Here is a 17480-nt window from a genome sequence, read left to right as displayed (position 1 = left end):
CTCCATGGACATCAGGGTTGATGGTAGTTGTAGTTCAAAGACAGCAGGCCAAGAAGAAGATGCAGTTCTAGTTTTTGTCCAGCAGGTGGAGAACTCTGATCACCTGTTGCTGCTAATCTATACTGTCAAAGTTAGCAGCTGGTCTCAGGGACCAGCAGGGGACAAAGCCTGGTGCACCGCTCGGGGTTTATCTAACTACACTCTTAACTTCATGCAGAACTGGTTTGAAATCAGTTTGAGGCTTGCCCCAGTTTGCCTTTTAATAAGGAAAGCGTGTGCTGCAAGAGGTCACTAACAAGCTGACAGTGCAACAAGGCCTGTGTTAGTTTTCCAAATGCACACTGAGAGCAGGACCATGTCCTTCACGGTCATGATCACACGTAACGCTCTCTTACTCGCTGAACACGTGACAGTGACGTTATTTTCTGTGTGAAACTGATGCTTGTGTCTTGACCTTTCTTTTCCAGGTCTTACTATGAGAATGGCTAATGTTGCAGTGTGTTTGTTTATTCACAGAAGACCTCCCAGCGCATTATATTTTCAGGCTGGCCATGCTGCGAAGCCTTCCCCGCGGACTTCCACCTGAAACCCCCCAGCTGACGCTCAGTCAGGCGTGCCTGTGTCTGCAGTGTGTGTTAAAGGGTTGCATAGAGATTACTCTTTGTGTGTGTGTGTGTGTGTGTGTGTGTGTGTGTGTGTGTGTGTGTGTGTGTGTGTGTGTGTGTGCTTGTGCTGGCATCCAACCGAGTGTGTCTGTTACAGATATGAAGTCAGTTAGAAATGATCTGCAGCTGAGACATACGCACACTCTCTCACTCACTCACACGCGCATATATGCAGTATCATCCACCACTGTCAAGCTGTGTATTTGTCTCAGCATGGTGCAGGCCCTAAGGACTGTGTGTGTAGGTGTGTATATGAAGCATCCACCTGTTTTTTCGAGTCAAAGACAGCCGTAGAAGCTGATAACAAATTAAATTTTTAGTCGGGGCTCTGAAGTGTCTTTGTGCGAGTGTGTGTGCGCGTGTGTGTGCATTCTGTGTCAGAGCACTCACCTATGAGTCAGGGGACAACCTTACCCTTCAATCAAATATTTGCTGTCAATATTTAGACCCTCTCCTTCCCTCCTCAGTGTGCTCCCGCCTGCTCCCTCCACTCATTAGATGGAGGCGCTGTGATGTCATGGTTCTCACCAGGAGGCTCCACGAGCGCAGAGCTGGTCTCAGTCAGCTGTACAGAGGGCTGAAGTCCTAATCCACGTGATATCAAATGTTGACAGTGTTACAGTTTTATATATTGCAGGGAGGAGCAGTACTAGAGTGGTCGATAACAATAACAGGTGAGGGATATGAAGGGGGCAGAGGTGGAGGTTGGGGTGCTTGTGCATGTGTGTGTGTGTATTCACATTGTGTGGAATAGTTCCCACTGTGTGTCCATCAATGCGTAAGAGGAGTGCAAATTATTTGGGACACAGTCACGGTCTCTTCCACTAAACCCTATTGATTAGGTGTATTAAATCCAATGAAGAGACGTGGATGAGCAGAAGCAGTGTATTCAGGGAATAAGTGTCAGTTCACACAAATTGCAAAAAGACATGTCTGTGGTGCTCTCAGCTCAGAAAAAAAAACAAAAAACTCAACTTGTCTTTCAGGTAACGATGTCCTTGTTCCACAGACCTCACCACCAAAAGAGCAACTTTATATCAGGGAAATAGTCCCGATTAAACTGCTCAAAGTAAGCTCTGTTGATTTTCCGGAGTAACCGGGACAAACGGCTAAGTGCTGCTAAGTCTGTGAGTATTTTTCAGGGCTTAGAAGAGCACAAACAAGATTCCATTTACTTTGAGTATCTCATCGCTGTGCAAACACTGAACCCTGCTGCATGGCTGGACTCAAGCTTCCATGAAGGGCAGTTCACAACAGTTTCTATTTATTTTGTGATTTAGCTGAAATGTCTGATGGGTATGCATTATGCACAGATTTCTCTGTATTTAATGCTCACAACAAATGCACACGTTCGATTGTGATTGAATAATAGCTATTAATCCACTCTGCACTGTATATTTTGACATGAACTCCTGTATTTGTTTCAGTTGTGGTATATACAATAGAACTGACTGTATGACTCTGTGAAATGTGTAAATAAAGCGAGTTTACCCATCACAGCAGACAGCGTAAGTCTGTCTAACAACGTGGAGCAAGAGACAATGCCAGAAAAAGCATGGAGAAGATATATGGCAGCCATCTTTCAGTAATAAAACTGTGGCACTTCAGGCCTCCGTGGACATTCTGGCTTCTTTTTATATGTCAGAGGATAATGAAATCCCCCCTGATAAATCTTTTCTGACCTTTTAGCAGCCACTACCTCGTATCCATACAATTATCTGCTCTTCCTTCACCATCCCACCTGTATTTTACACCAGTTGAGCAGTAAACTTGAACCACAGTGGACTGTTGGTCATGCTGTGATTTTTAAACCACCGTAACAAGCAGTGCTGTTGCAGAGGAAACTTTTTGGAAACACGTTTGCTCTACGTCAGAGCAGGAAGATGAGCGGTTGGAAGAGGAGCTGCTGTTTGGTGCTGCATCACTGTTTCTGTTGTGATTAGGCCAGGCACTCTGGGGCCCTCGTAAAAAACGGTAGTCAAGCAACATTAAATTTAGCTCATGCAAGAGACTTGGCATCATAACAGCTGGACCTTGAATGTGAGCAGAGGTATTAGACGTCCTCTTCAGGAAACAGCCTCCCGAGCCGACGTTACCAGACACTAACTGCACTTTTCGTTCTGCTCCAGTCATCTCGTCCCTCTGCAGTCAAAATATTGTAGTGGGACGTATCAACTGTTTGCCAAATGCAATGACAAGGCCCCACGCCAGCGGTTCCCAGTGGGGTTTGTCAGATGTGCCCCCACAGCCCTGTCAGAGGAACACCAGTAGCTCCTCTGAGACAACACCCACCATGTTCTGAATGTGTTCATCTGGAGTCTAAACTGGTTATTATAGAAGAGGATATTGTCATAACATTTTTTTTCCATGTGTGTGTGTGTTTTTAAGAGCCCTTTCACCTCGGAAAGTAGACACAGGCTGAATTTTCATGCTCTATGAACTAACAAAACAACAGCCCCTCATAACAGAGAATCAAGAATCTGATGATTGCTCTGTGTTCAGAAAGCTGAACAACATACTGAGAATTAATTGTAATGGTTAACACAAAACACAAGTGGTGTCATATCTGTGAGTATTTCAGTGTCCGTCCTGCCACGCGTGTCCTCCAACGAGGAGACAGAGCAGCCAAACCTCACACTGCGCACCACAGCTCTTGGAGGCGACTGTTGTCGAAACGAGGAGATGTGTCTGTGTGCGTTTGCTCCGAGAAGATGAGCGCTGCAACAGGAAACACTTAGGATTGTGGCCTTTTCTGGATTACATTGGTTGCTCTGTTGCCAAGACAACAGCAATTAGAAAAGACTACGTTACCAAGCAGAGAGCGGTTATGTTTCCGTAGCAACCAAGGTCAGGGAGAAGGCTCTGGGTTTACCTGGTTCGTAAGAATAAGACACATACAGCATATTTGTTACTGTGCTGGGTACTAGGTGTCATTGGGTTCATGTAGTAATACATTATCTGCGTTTGCACCGCCAGCACAAACTCCACAGTGTCCTGCATCCTGGATGGATTTTAATCTGTTGGGGAATGGAAACGCTGATAATTGCTTACTTTACCTATAAGGGAAGTTACGTCTCACATTTCCTGCAGAAAACTGAAAATACAGCAGCTCTAGTAGCCGTGGATTGGGTAAAAAACGTTGCCTGAAACGAACAGAACCACGAACATGTGAGAGGACACACTAACTCGCCTCCTCGCCAGCACTCAAATGTACACAATGTCTCCTGTTTTCTATGTGCAATCTGTTTGCGAGAGGAGGACAACAGACAATGTCCTCCTCTGTATAAGACTCTGCGCGCCTGCTGTGTGTGCTTCTTGTAATTACTGCAGTTGATTATCACAGCATGTTGTCACACACCAGCTTACACAAACACACTATAATGACAATGACATAACACGGCTTCCTTAAAGCCTTGATCTGCAAGATAGTCTTTATTGTGCTTATGCAAAACTAAGCAGCTGCATTACGCAGTCACTGCTCTCAGATCACATTGATCCTCACATCTCTACCTCCCTTCTGTCCTATTTTCTCACATCCAGCACTGACTCTCACCGAGTCTTTCATCCCTCCATCATCTTTCCATCTGTAAATACCTTCCTCCCTCTGCCTAAAACCCCTGTTAGTCTGTCTCTCTCACAAACACACGCACCTCCCAGGTCCACTGTAGTGTGTAACCAGAGGCTAGAGAGACACTTAATCCCTCAGCACCTGCTTTCCATACCACCATGACCTCTTGCAGCTGCTTGGGTGTTTGCTTTTTTTTTTTTTTTGCCCTTATATCTGTTTATCATACATATGTGCCTGTTCATGTATTATTGATGTTGCGTTCATGTTGGGAGTGGGGGTGTTAGAGCATTTGCATATTTGTAGGTTTGTGTGTTTTTAATAACACCTTTAATATGTAAACAGATGCCCAGCACTTTAGTCTGCAGAACAGATGGACCTGATATAAAATAGCAACGTTATGATCCTTTACACTGCAGGAGAACAGACTGCAGGGATCAGTAGTCAAATGAAATATGATGACACTTGCACTTCATCTTGTCTGTGCTCCGAATGCGGTGCAAATTTGAGAGTGAGATTCACGGTCTGTGCAGCTCGTTAAGAAACTGATTATTAGTTTACAGGCAAGGTATTATTAGCAAAAAGTACTGAATCTGCTGCATGACAGAACGCAGATTCATCCAGATGAAACAATGTTTGCCATTGTTTTACTAATCCAATGGTTTCCCACTCACATTTGCATAAAAAAAACACCCATGCCTGCTCATGCAAAAGCTCTGTCTCACTCACAGGCATGCACCCAAGCATATGAGGAAACGTTTTCTCAGACATATAGGAGAAAATGCACAGGTCAATATTTAGGAGAAGGAAGCAGAAACAATACCAAGCTTTTCCCTGTCCACGTTTCCCAGTCCTTCAGGCAGCTTCAAATAACGCTGGACCATAGCTACTCTACACTACCTGCATACAGTAAAATGCTATCCTATCCCCCTGCAACCCCCAACTTTCTGTAAAAAATAGCAAAAAATAAACAGAGCAAAATTTAGACAATTTTATTGGCATAAAATATATACAAGCAGTGACGTGTAAAAAAAAAAGTGTAAAACAATATAATATAAAATTACCTCTTTCCCCCATCCCCCATGTGAGAAAGAAGAAAGTTTGTTGGACAGCTGGTCACTGACCAACTGGATAAGCAAATCGGATATGAATGTGCAGCTTTCAGTGCACAGTAGGAAAAAGAAAACACCTCTGGTTCCTTCTAAGAGGTCCGGCTACCTGCGGCTCCCACCTCCGTCGCACATCAATCACTCTCGCTACATCTCCATTTACACTTATTCCAGCCTCTCCTCCCTACAGGTCCCTCTTTGTTCTGCGGAAGGGCAAAAGAGGAGGCGAAGTGGTGCAGACGAAAGGAGAAGGCAGAATTGCTGCTTTCTTGCAAAGGGGGAGAAGGGGGTGGAAGTGGGGTGACCACTGTGTGATGGAGGGGCAAAGAGGAGAGGAACGGTGGTTTCCATCAGGAGGAGAATGCAGGGAGAGGACCGCTGATTTCTCTGGAGGAGGAGAGGGCGACTAACTGAACAAACAGTTTTGTGCCTCCTGATGGAGGACATGTTTGTTGTATTGTCACCAGTAACTGCTAACAGAAGCCCATCGGTCCTGCAATTTGATTCCAAGTGTGAGTTTTGTTGCGCACATACACAAGCTCCTCACGCACAAACATGCCTCATGTGGAAGTTGACCACATACTCTGCATTTGTGCGCTGGACAGAGATGGCAAAGGGCTCGAAGGGGTGGAACGTGAAGGCGACCAGGCGTCGCACGGTGTGATTCACCGGCCGTCCCAGCAGACCTGCCTGGATCTTAAACTTCAGCAGGCCTGAGTCCCGAGCGTAAAACCTGGTGGGTGAAGACAGAAGCACAATTTAATTCTAGTCCAGGCTGTTGCACGTCTGAACTGTCTGTTGCTGCATGAATAAATTAACTGTACTATATATAGTGGCAAGAACACATGGTACACATGGTATACATGCAGCATGTACACCATGTGTACCATCACACATATGGCGCTCTCAGACAGTAAGCCACATCAATCTGCCAATCATTTTCAATTAATTGCTCATTTTCGTGTCTCAGAATGAGCTTTGCAGTCAGTCATGGATGGTGAGCTTGAACTCACACCTTGTTGTACTGTATCATTCACAGACTTCTATCGATGATGTGATTAATGTGATCTGACAGGACGTCCGTTCACCCTGATGGAGCCGGTACCTGATGGGGTGGTCTCCGCAGGTCTTGGGTCTCTCCATCACCGACACCCACTTGTCATCATAGCTGAAGAGGGAGAGGTCAAGGTAAGGACTGCTGCTGTAGGACTGGGCGCTGATAGGCAGCTGGCCCAGCAGCCGGCGTACCGCCTCGGTGTGGCCGCCATATTTGGCGTTCACTATGGTGTCTTTGAATCTGAGGCACACACAGACAGGGATATGAGCACGATAACGTCAGACAGCAACAGGTAGCTTCATTACTCTCTTTCGGCGCTGCGGTCGGCACGTAAAACCCCATGACTTCCGAAAGAAGTGCTTCTATGATCCGGAGGTCTCAATTCTTCTTAGTTTGATGTTTTGAAAGGGGCGAGCAGCCTTGTTTCCACCATAGTTGTTTTGCTTTGGCGAATAACAGCTCAAAGCCTCCATTAGATGCAACACTCAGCAGTGACTCTGTGCTCTCACATCCCCCCCTCCATTCCCTCCTTACTTTACAACCCTTTAAGCTCTCCATCCATATTTTCAGTCTTTCCTCCCAACTTGTTTTGTGCTCCATTCTTGCAGACCCGCTGGTCTCTTCTCTGTTTGTGGCCGTCTAAAACCCTGTGAACTGGGCTTATGCTACCCAGCTGTTAAGTGGTACGAATCTGTTTTGCTGAGTGCGCTCGCAAGCTTTCAATTTCTCCTCTCCTTCTTCCAGACATCAATTTTCACTAGTCTAAAATCCTATTATAAGCTCTTCTCCTCGCTCAAACTATCCTTTATCTTCTCCTCCTTCCTGAATCCCCCCCCTCTGTCTGGTCCTCCCTCTTTAACTTCCACAGAGGATTTTGTCACCTGTGCTGGCGAGTTGAACCGCCAAATTCAATCAGAACTCCTCCAGCCACGCTGACTGTCTTAATGTCTCTTTTCTATATCCAGATTAAGTCCTAAACCTCCTTCCTCCTCCTCCAGGCGATTGCTGCTGATCTGGTTCCCTTCCTAACCACCATCTTCAAATCCTCCCTGACATTTGGCTGCACAACATCAGGTGCAGTTTTATATTTCACTCAGAAAAGACCCCTGGACCCAGCAGCCTGCCAGCACAGTACATCCAAAATGAAATATATTCAATTTTGGAAGGAAAATATTTGTTATTTCAATTCAATTACGGGACATTTCTCTCCTTGGTACCTTCTCTGGACCTGCCGCGCGTAGTTGTTGGATGAGGCGGAGCAGGGGAACTGGACGGCCTGGCTGTGCAGCGTAGCGTTTCTGAACAGGTCGCAGAAATTCTCAAACAGCTCCAGCAGCTGGTCGGAGGTGTTCTCAAAGACGGCCAGCACCTCTGTAGACACCATGTTGTACACGACGAAGAACGACGGCTGTGACAGAATGCGAGGGAGAGGGTGACGGTTTGGAAAAGACGAAAGATTGTGTAGTATTTTTTACCTGTAGTTATGTTTTTTTGGACACAATCCACCCTGGTCTTCAAGAGTGAAATACCAAGGACCGTAAGGCAGGGCTGTACGCTTACTTTTTTTAGGTGGTAGCACAAAATTTTAGTAGCACAAAGAAAAATTTGGTAGCACACACAGCTGGACAGTTAGTTAACGTGTTTATTGGCTAAATTAATTTGATACTGATAAGAAATTCTAACAATGTTGAACAACAATTCAACTGATTCTTTAGCCTCATTTTTCCTCCACCTGAACACAACAGGATGAATTGAATCATTTTTAAACTAGTGCTGTCAAAAATATTGCGTTATTAACACGTTAACGCAAATCAATTATAACTGCGTCATTTTTTTATCGCGAGATTAACGCTCTTTGTGACCTAGTGAACTTGAAGTTTTTTACAAGATGTGGCCACTGCTAGTAACGTAAGAAAAACTACAGGATCCGGTTATAAACCGGAAATAAAACAATAGGCACGCGGCACAAACGTTTTGGTCTTGCCTGCTCGCTAGCTGTAAAAAAGTAGGCTACCGGTTTGTGTGGATGTCAAGCGCGAAACGCCGAAATGGATGCGAACAAGATTCTGAATGGAAAGTTTAGTTTCAAAAAGTTGTCAGATGGGTCGACTGACAAGACCAAAGTTATCTGTGTGTATTGTAGGTGTGAACTGAATTATCAACGTAGCACATCCAGTCTGAAATACCACTTGATGGCCAAACACACGGCAAATGTGAATTCTCCGCCGCCTCCTTGTCAAAACGAGGCAACAATGGATGGCTTTCAACAGAGGCGTATGGATGCTGTTACGTAAGAAAGGAAAGTTTAAGCCATTAACTGCACTATAGCCTGAGTCCTAGTTTACAGAAGTATTTATTTTTTTGTCATCTGTTTATTGACAGTGTTAAATTATGTGAGATCTGATTCATTCAAATGTGAATGACTGCTCAAAGTGAGAATGTAAGTGTGAAATATAACACTACATGTTGTTGTTTTCAATTAAAAAACATTTGCACAAAGAAAGCCTATCCACTTTTCCATGTTGACAACAGTATTAAAATGATGATTCAAGGGACATTTAGAATAGATGAAAATGTGCGATTAATCGCGATAAAATATTTTGATCAATTGACAGCAAAATTTCAAACATGAAAAATCAAGAGTGTTATATTTTCAATGCGCATCAGTGAACTGTCTGTGCTGGGCTCGAGTCTTCTTGTTATTCTTAGCTGTTGCGGTTGGTTTGTCACAAAAATGATACAAAAGTCACAGTTTCCCGGCACAGATCAGCGAGGGCGGGAACATTTACCCAGAAATGTAGTTATTCTGTATTTGGATTGGGAAAGACGGTACACACTTAGAACTACAACTCCCATGAAGCATTCTTCCAACAAATGACGAATAGGACAAGAGACAGTAATATAGCCTAATTTTCCCCACTATTTTTTTTTTTAAAGACATGATACCAGCGCAACACTGTCGCACTTGTGCTAGTGGAAGCATATTTCTCTTCGCACAGAATGATTTTTAGTAGCAAATGCGACAGAAATTGACGCACGGTACAGCCCCACCGTAAGGAACAGGGAGATATTCATCATAGTGAACGTTAGCATTCCATGGTTTGGCTTCTATGTAGATTTATAATGAATATGAGATTGTTTATATATTCTTCCTTGGTGAGAGGAAACTTGCTGATCAGAAAGGACGTTAGAGGGCTGAGATTTCATGTAAATAACACATACATTAATTAGATCTATTTGTTGTCGGCATGAATGGATCACAGCCCCGACGAGAATCACGAGGAGAAATGTGTCCTAGGAGACCTGAAGGAGGAATCCCTGTTATGCACCGCGGACAAGAAAAGACACGGAGAGGACGAAGAGAGCAACAAAGAGAACGCTGGGAGGAATTCAGAACAGGTGTGTGTGTGTGTGTGTGTGTGTGTGTGTGTGTGTGTGTGTGTGTGTGTGTGTGTGTGTGTGTGTGTGTGTGTGTGTGTGTTGCTGTTCCTACCTGTGAGGGGTCAGTGACTCTGAGCGTGACCACATCTTCGCTGGTGTATTTAATGAACAGGTGATGCTCATCCAACAACTGCATCTTCCACATCCTCAGCCTCCTCAGCTGATCAAAGAACTGGAAGAATCTGACAGAAAAACAAGAGCTGGGTGAACTGAAGAGATCGCTAAATGAATCAGTGCGATGTCGAGGCGGCACAGCGGCGCAGCCGACGTTTTATTCGCTTTCAAAGCAGTGTGGCTAAATATTTGTAGATATTTGGCTTGAGTGCAGCAAAGCGGGGTCAGCCCTATAAACGCCACAGTCTGTCCCTGACTGACTGATGTAGCCGCAGCACTGGTCAGTTGAGAGTGGGAGTCTTCTCATTGACCATTGCTCTTTGGAAATGAGTAGGCACAGAAAGTCTTGAGCAATGTTCTCAGGAGACTTTTACGCTTGTCATCACACCACAGACCAATCAAGGCTGCATGCTCTGTTGTACAGCTCCTCAGTGCCAAGGAGAAATTGGTATTAGCTGTTAACTCATATCCTTTCATGGACGCACTTTATCACCACAATACAATCCCTGGAAACAAACACAAGTATTTGGAGCAGAGAACGTGTTCGACTGAAATGAAAGTTGAATATCTCGTTTACAGTTTGACTCTGCTGGCAAAGTACTTTTCAGTTAGATGTAGATTTTTAAGATGCTGTTTTTGAAGCGTTTAGAAACAAATTGGCCGGCTTTTTAAAACCCTTGAGACAAATTAACAGGAAAAATTTGTTAATTACTTCTTAAGCAGTAATTGTGGCAGGCAGGGTCTCAGTTGTGTAGTAATGAACTAATGTCTGACGCCTGAACTTTTGTTTTCTCCAAAGTGAGAAAACAGACTAACAGGGTCATCATATACTCCTGTAGGGTTCCACCTAGTTTCTAAAATCACCTACACAATTACAATTGTTTAGGTTTTATTTTGTTTTAGCTGTTATGATTTTATACAATATTCTAAGTACCACCTCATAAAACCACAAGTACTTTAGATTAAAGTATCCTAATGACGTGGCAGTCACACTACTTTGTTCATGAACACACTGTGTACTTACTATATATTTGTTTTGTTTTATTTATAGTATACAGCTGTCACATATGGACTGTTTCCACTAAAGGAACTTTCTCAGGGGACCAGGAACCGTTTGAGGAGCTAAATCTCTGTTTCGACCAGAGGAACCAGGGACTAACTGCAGTTCCTGTATGATAGTTCCAGATGTTCAAAAAAGCTCCTGGTCTGGAGGCAGTACTTTCTGACAGTTCAGAAACTATGAAGGTGAAGTTTGTGGGGCTGACCATGGATGACTGGCCAAACAAACACAGCAGCAACTACAGCTCGTGAACCATTTAATTCACAAAACAAGGAACTATTCCAGTAAAATTAGGCTTTCTGACTCGTTTGGGAAAGACGCAGATAAAGAGAAAGAGAGCGTGAGCAAAGGAGAGAGAGAGGAAGCTGCAGTCGAGAAAGCTCTGAGTGAAGGAGAGAGCGAGAGAAAGAGCAGCGATGAGAGAACAAACGACGGTTCTTGAGATGTGGAACAGGAATGGAAAGGACAAACAGGAATGCGCAACAGTTCCTTGAACTTCTCGGTTGAAAAAGGGTTAGACACAGCACAGATAAAAAAGAAGGCCTTTCATTCTTTCTCCTGGTTTGACTCAAAATTGGATGAATTTATTAATTCATTTCAGAGTTATATCTGAAGTGTCTGAACACCATGTGACTTGGCCCAGGGTAAGAGGCGAAAAATAGCTGGATGAAAGTGAGACAACAACTGAAACTGTAAGCACGACAGTACTATGGCATACCTCCTCTTGGCGGTGGCGCTGCCGTCCTGCTCAGCCCTCCTCCAGAGGTAGACCAGCAGCCTGTGCTTGAGGGAGTTGATGGTTTTGTCAGTGTACAGACGAGGGAAGCCCGGCTGACTCTCGGCCTGAGCCTCAGTGTAAACTGCTGAAAGAGTAAGGAGGTCGTCCTCGTAACAGAACCGCCCAATAGTCCTGACATCTAGAAACGTTCCCTCTGGAGTGACCTGGGAGGAAAGAAAAATGATGGAAGATAAAAACAGGTGAAACTTGGGGGCTTTAATCTGCTGCTCTTTCAGCAGCAGCAGGTTGCCAAACTAGGCAGGATTAAATAGAAAACTGAGTAAAATTATACACACATACATACATAAAGATCAGAACATTTTTCAAACCTGATCGGTGCTAACCTGGAAGTCACAGGTACGTTACCTCTCGCATCAGACCACACACTGAACTGCATGGTGCAAAAAAACTGCTGCGGCACTGCTATCGACAAGTTAATAGCTGTCAAATGTAACTATACTCACTGGTGTGTCCCAAGTAGTGCAATATGCACTGAAGTGGTTGAGTGCAGATTTACATTTTAAATGGTGACTTTGCTCACCTGAAACACATGTATTGTCTGCTGCTGAACGGACAGCACAGCCAGGATGTTCCTGTAGAGGTAGAGGCCCTGGTTGTGGGACAGGATGATCTTGTCACACTTAAAGGACCTGGTGTCACACAGCCTTCCAGTGTGGAGGTCAATAATGTGGAGGGAGTAGTCCTCTAGAGGAGACCGGGGGTTTGGAGTCACAGATTCGTTGTTCCGGTATACCTGGAGGAAGATGAAATATGGATGGAGGGAGCAGTCTGAGCCAAACTATTGAAGTATTTTTAAACACATGGTAGTTTTTGAGTTTCCTTATTAATATGCAGCAGGTTTGATGCCGTAGTTACCTCAAAGAAGTAAGGTGGCGGCTCCTCGGGGACGTACACGGCTGACCCAACGATGACATAGCGGCAGTCGTCTGTGAAGAGGCTGCACTCTCGATTGAGGTGTTCTCCATTTGAGGCCACGTTAGTGACGTGAAGCAAGGAGAAAAAGCGCTCAAACAGGCGGCCTCGGATGTTGAGGGAACGCTGGTCATTGGCTGTTAGAAGAGTCTCTCCCTCTTGGCCTCTCAGCAGGTCCTGAGCCGCCTGACAGCCTTGGTATTCATATATCTGTAGGAGGAACACTGGGATTAGACACTATGTGGTATTTAAGGCGGGAATGTTTAGAGGGAAAATATGAGGGGAAAAAACAAGGTTTCTGTCTTCTTACCTCCAGAGAAGTCTGGTCAGAAGAGAAGGCGATGAAGCAGCGTCCGTCTGGAGAGAACTTTCTGAGGAAGCAGGGAGGCTTCTCCACATTGACCACAGTAAAGTTGGGGAAAAGGTTCTGGTGGAAGCAGCGTACTCTGTACCAGTGAGCTCCGGGTCGGCCCGAACAGATCCTGCGCCGCTCAAGACGATGAACCACGTTTTGATTCTGAATCCGTCGGGGCTTCAGGGTTGGAGTGTCCTCGTCCATCGCTGTGATTAGAGAATGATCTCAAACTCCTCCTCAGGTGGTAGTCAGGAAAGTGGGCAGTACCGTGCGACGACTACATCACGAAACAGTCCTGTTGCACCTTTGTTTTCTGGGAGAAAGTGAGCAGGGATTAGTTTTTTTCATAAAACTAAAAGTTGTAGCACTGAAATTATTAAATGAGCAATCAATCAGTTGACATAAAGGCAGTTATAAATTTAAGTTTTGATAACAGATGCACCATTTCAAGCCACTCGTCAAGTAAAACTACAGAACATTTGCCTTTTACAATTGCAGAAATGTGAAGGGATGCTTGCTTTTCTCATGTCACTGAAAATGATAAATATAAATGCTAAGTAAAGCCTGTGTAAGCTTTGCTCAATATAACAGAGTATACATATAAAATGACCAAATCCTAATTAATGTGGACCAGAGAAGACCGCAATGGATATCTCACACAGTACTCCAACAATTTAGTATCACATCACGTCCATGAAGGTGAGGACTTGTGAGAGGGAAGGGATAATCAAAGCTGAAGCACCAGGTGTTTAGACGTCCTGACTTCCAGTCAAGCTCCATAAATACTTGATCCTACATTTCCCATAATGCAACGTCTCAGCGGCTTCCATTAAAACTGCCCAGCCTGGAAAATGCCACTGTCTTTCAAAATTTCCGTCCCCAGTTTTCAATGCAGGCGCTCTGTTAGACATGAGGACAGCCAAGCCGAGATGACCCGATGACATCATCAGGGTCATTTTACACACTTCAGAAAGCTCCTCCAGAGCCATACATACACAGTATTGTTCAGTGGCCTTTCGTGGAGTCATGTGTGGAGATAAAGGAGCAGAAAAACAAAACACACATGTAAATAATCACACCGCAGCAGGAGCAGAAGGGCATCCTCCTGCTCTGACTCTGAGCCCTGGAAGTCTGACGACACCGGTCTACAACGTGTCTCACGACCGCAACCAGCTCGACAAGTAAGAGCAGCGAGTGGTAGTTAAGTTAAATCACTCTTAAATCAACACAATAGCTGTTACTCACATGCTGCTATTAAAGGCAAAGCAGCCTGCGACTGGGAAGCTTCTCGGTCGTCCGAGTTCGGCTCGTTATGTTAGCAAGAACACAACTTTGGCTGACGAGCTCGACAACTTACACTTAGCAACCGGCCGCTAGCTGCTACATTACGCTAGTGGAAAACGTCAAGCTTCGCTTCTTTTACAACGTGTAAATGTAACTCTAACCTATCATAATTTTCCAAATGTCCGACTGCCTGGAGCATGTAACATCAAGTGTCAAAAAGCCGCTATGTTTGTTGTGAGTAAGCCGCGGAGGAACCGCAGAAGAAGAAGACGAAGATAGGACTGAAGTACAGACCAGAGCTGTTTTAAACAGCGCCAACACTTCCCCTCAGGTGGAAAATGGCATTGCAACCTTATATGTCAGCAACCAAAATCACGTACAGTAATGTGCATTGTTAATTATAACTGAGCCCACATGTGGTGGCATCAAAGTAACACGGGACTGTTATACATAATGGTTACAATACAGTACAACACACCCAACACTTGTGTTAGACGAGTATGGAGGTATTTTGAAAGTATGCATTGCATTGATATTCAAAATACATTAAAGTAATAATGGGTGGAAGAGTACATAAGCATTTGGTTAGTATAAACATTTTTTTCAACCTGTGTATTCTATTATGCACACAAGTAACTCCAAATGTATTGAAACTAATAGACCATAAGGATATTTCTGAGCATCCCTGTGCAAAATTTAACTGCATGCAATTTCAAGCAAGTAACCACAATGAACTGTACTTTCAGGTAGCACTTATAGTGGCTTCACATGAGCCAAGCATACACCTGCTGCTTTTAGTCAAGTGCCAATTTACTGATCAGTAGGTGGGTTTGCAGGTGAGGAGTACAAGTGCTCCAGCAAACTTTGAACATGATTATAATCGCTTCCCCTAAATTGGCAGGGGCAAAACAACAGACCATTGGCCACTGTACCTACAGCACGTATGTAACTGTCTCATTTGTTTAGCCTATTTCCTTTAATTGATTTGTTTATAACAGCATGTAGCGTAAGTGAACCAAGATGACCTGCATTCTGCTCCCCATAATGACAGATAATTAAATTATAATTATCCTCTCTCTTATGAAGCATGTTCTTACAGATTGAGAACAGCATTGTAAAAAGAAGAAGAAAAATCCTCATAGAACACTGGTCTTGGAAGACTGCTAATGGTTCTTTGTGTAATTATCCCTGACCAAAGAGTCTGGTTTAAATGTTGTAATTTTCCATAAAAGCACATGTAGTGGGCATAAAAGACCGGCTTGAAAAGAAAAATGAAGAAATGAATGGAGGGAAGGATGTGAAATTATCCAATTTAAAATCTAATGGCATTTTCCTTTTCAACTATGCCTGATTAAACCTGTGGTTCAAGATGTGTGTGTGCGCGTGTGTCTCTGCATGACGTTTGTGTGCATTTGTGCATGTGTTTGAGTGGTGCCTGTCTTCACATGTTGAGCCTGTGCCTCAAAATTTAGTGTGTGTGTACATGCATGTGCACTTCCAGATGTTTGTGTGCTACAATAACCCACACAAAAGTAGTTCAAAATCCAAACTATGTGCTATCCTCTGGTTGTTCTTCTGTAATTTTCTAATAAATAGCTAATAAACTGCACACTAGGCAGGACCCTCGCCTCAGCTTTTAGCATCAGCCCATGAAGCAGAGAGGAGATGGAGAGTCTACATCTGAGTGTTTTTATACACTTTTTAGCCTATCTGCCAGAAGACACGGTGCTTATTTAAGATCATTTTTTTGTATCCTTCCGTGCTTTTCACAGCCCAAACTGTCTATTCTTCCTGCTCTTGTTCACGTCTATTTCTCCAAAGAGTAAGGCTCGCTGACACCCTGTTTTGGAACAGTTAATAATGGAGCCGAACAGAGTGCAAAGTCTGGAATTGCCGTTATTATCATCATTATAACGAACAGAAATGTCTAAAAGAGCATTTGCATTAAAGGACGTCTGGATGAAAAGTATAGAGCAAATTCATTGACTTGATAAAACTCCTATATAAAAGGCACTTAGAAAAGGTTATTCAAAGCATGGGGAGCAAATAGAAATACATTGTTTTACCATTTCTTCAATCTTTTTTACTCAGACAGTTGTGTTTGGCATTTAACAAAAGCTTTTAACTTTTCGATCCAGCCTAATTTCAGAGCACAATAGGACATTTTAACACTGTAACTTTCCAATCCCTATGCAGCATGAACTTTTCGTGTCTTTTGTGACAGTGGATGATTTCTGCTTTTTTTCTGAGAAATTACAGTGATCACAAATGCATTATGGCCGGACAGTTTGCCACAGTCTCCTCAGCTCCGCAAAGTGTGAACTGCCGGACTGTGAAAGAGGTGGAACGGGAGAGATGGGAGGATGCAGCTGCAGGCTGCACTTTTCTCTGTCTCCTGCATGGACAGATATATGAACAGGCGCGCAGGATACAGGTCCAGGGGCCCAAATCTGGACCCTCTGATGTTAGTATTACACGCAAGTCAAAGGCTGCATGCATTGCAGTCAATGAAAAAGCCCTAATTGTCCTACTGAAGGCCCTCTGAAGTGCTATTGAAACATTTGATGATTTCTAAACAGAAGTAGATTCTGCAGATTGTTTACTTAAGTAAAAGTAGCAGTACTGTAATATAAAAATAAATTCCTGCATTGAAAATACCACTTAAGTAAATGTACACCCATCACGACACTTTGCTCACACATTGTTGATTATATACCACTATTACTTACTCTATCGCTTATATATAAATATATATAATTTCATAGTCAGTCAGTGCTATTTCATGCAATGGGATTATTATTACTGATGTATGAATTTCTAAGTGACATTTCACTGTTGGTCAAGATGGAGCTAATCAAAATCATTTTATATACTGCTGGGTAGTTTCCGTAAGAATGCATCATGTTTTATAGACTATCTTTGTTTTGTATGGAAAATATTAACCTAAATCTAATAACTGAAGCCAGCAGGTAAATGTAGTGGAGTGAAAACTATAAAGTAGACAACCACAGTACCTCAAATTTGTACTTAATCACAGTACAACATTGAGTTGTAGTTCACCCTTCATGTGTTTTAGTGCTGAGCTTGAATTGTGACAAAACAAAATTCCCTACATGGCA

General features: G+C 43.6%; 1 protein-coding gene across 2 annotated transcripts; it reads right to left on the bottom strand.

Annotated features, from left to right (window-relative positions):
* Positions 1-5206: 5206 nt before the first annotated feature.
* det1 (DET1 partner of COP1 E3 ubiquitin ligase) lies at positions 5207-14632 on the bottom strand. 2 transcript variants are annotated; one of them, XM_070972227.1, is made up of 9 exons: positions 14323-14627; positions 13033-13390; positions 12666-12932; positions 12331-12543; positions 11730-11953; positions 9890-10019; positions 7614-7804; positions 6445-6636; positions 5207-6072 (listed from the first exon to the last, which is right to left on the bottom strand). In XM_070972227.1, exons 2-9 carry the CDS (start codon positions 13279-13281, stop codon positions 5883-5885), a joined length of 1656 nt encoding a protein of 551 aa, XP_070828328.1. In that variant the 5' UTR covers positions 13282-13390; positions 14323-14627; the 3' UTR covers positions 5207-5882. The 2 variants fall into 2 exon arrangements, with proteins under 2 accessions (XP_070828328.1, XP_070828329.1); XM_070972228.1 differs by having other exon boundaries at positions 5208-6072; positions 14523-14632.
* Positions 14633-17480: the final 2848 nt, after the last annotated feature.

This window comes from Chaetodon trifascialis, chromosome 10 (assembly GCF_039877785.1).
Source record: "Chaetodon trifascialis isolate fChaTrf1 chromosome 10, fChaTrf1.hap1, whole genome shotgun sequence".
Lineage (NCBI taxonomy): Eukaryota > Metazoa > Chordata > Actinopteri > Chaetodontiformes > Chaetodontidae > Chaetodon > Chaetodon trifascialis.
This window is presented reverse-complemented; position numbering and strand designations above follow the sequence as displayed.

Excerpts from the sequence above, each read along its gene's own strand:
- det1 (XM_070972228.1), bottom strand. The coding sequence starts at position 13,281 with ATGGACGAGGACACTCCAACCCTGAAGCCCCGACGGATTCAGAATCAA. Across the intron at positions 7,805-9,889 it reads GAGTCACTGACCCCTCACAG|CCGTCGTTCTTCGTCGTGTA; the intron begins GTAGGAACAGCA and ends ATTCTGTCACAG. Across the intron at positions 6,637-7,613 it reads GCGCGGCAGGTCCAGAGAAG|ATTCAAAGACACCATAGTGA; the intron begins GTACCAAGGAGA and ends TGTGTGCCTCAG.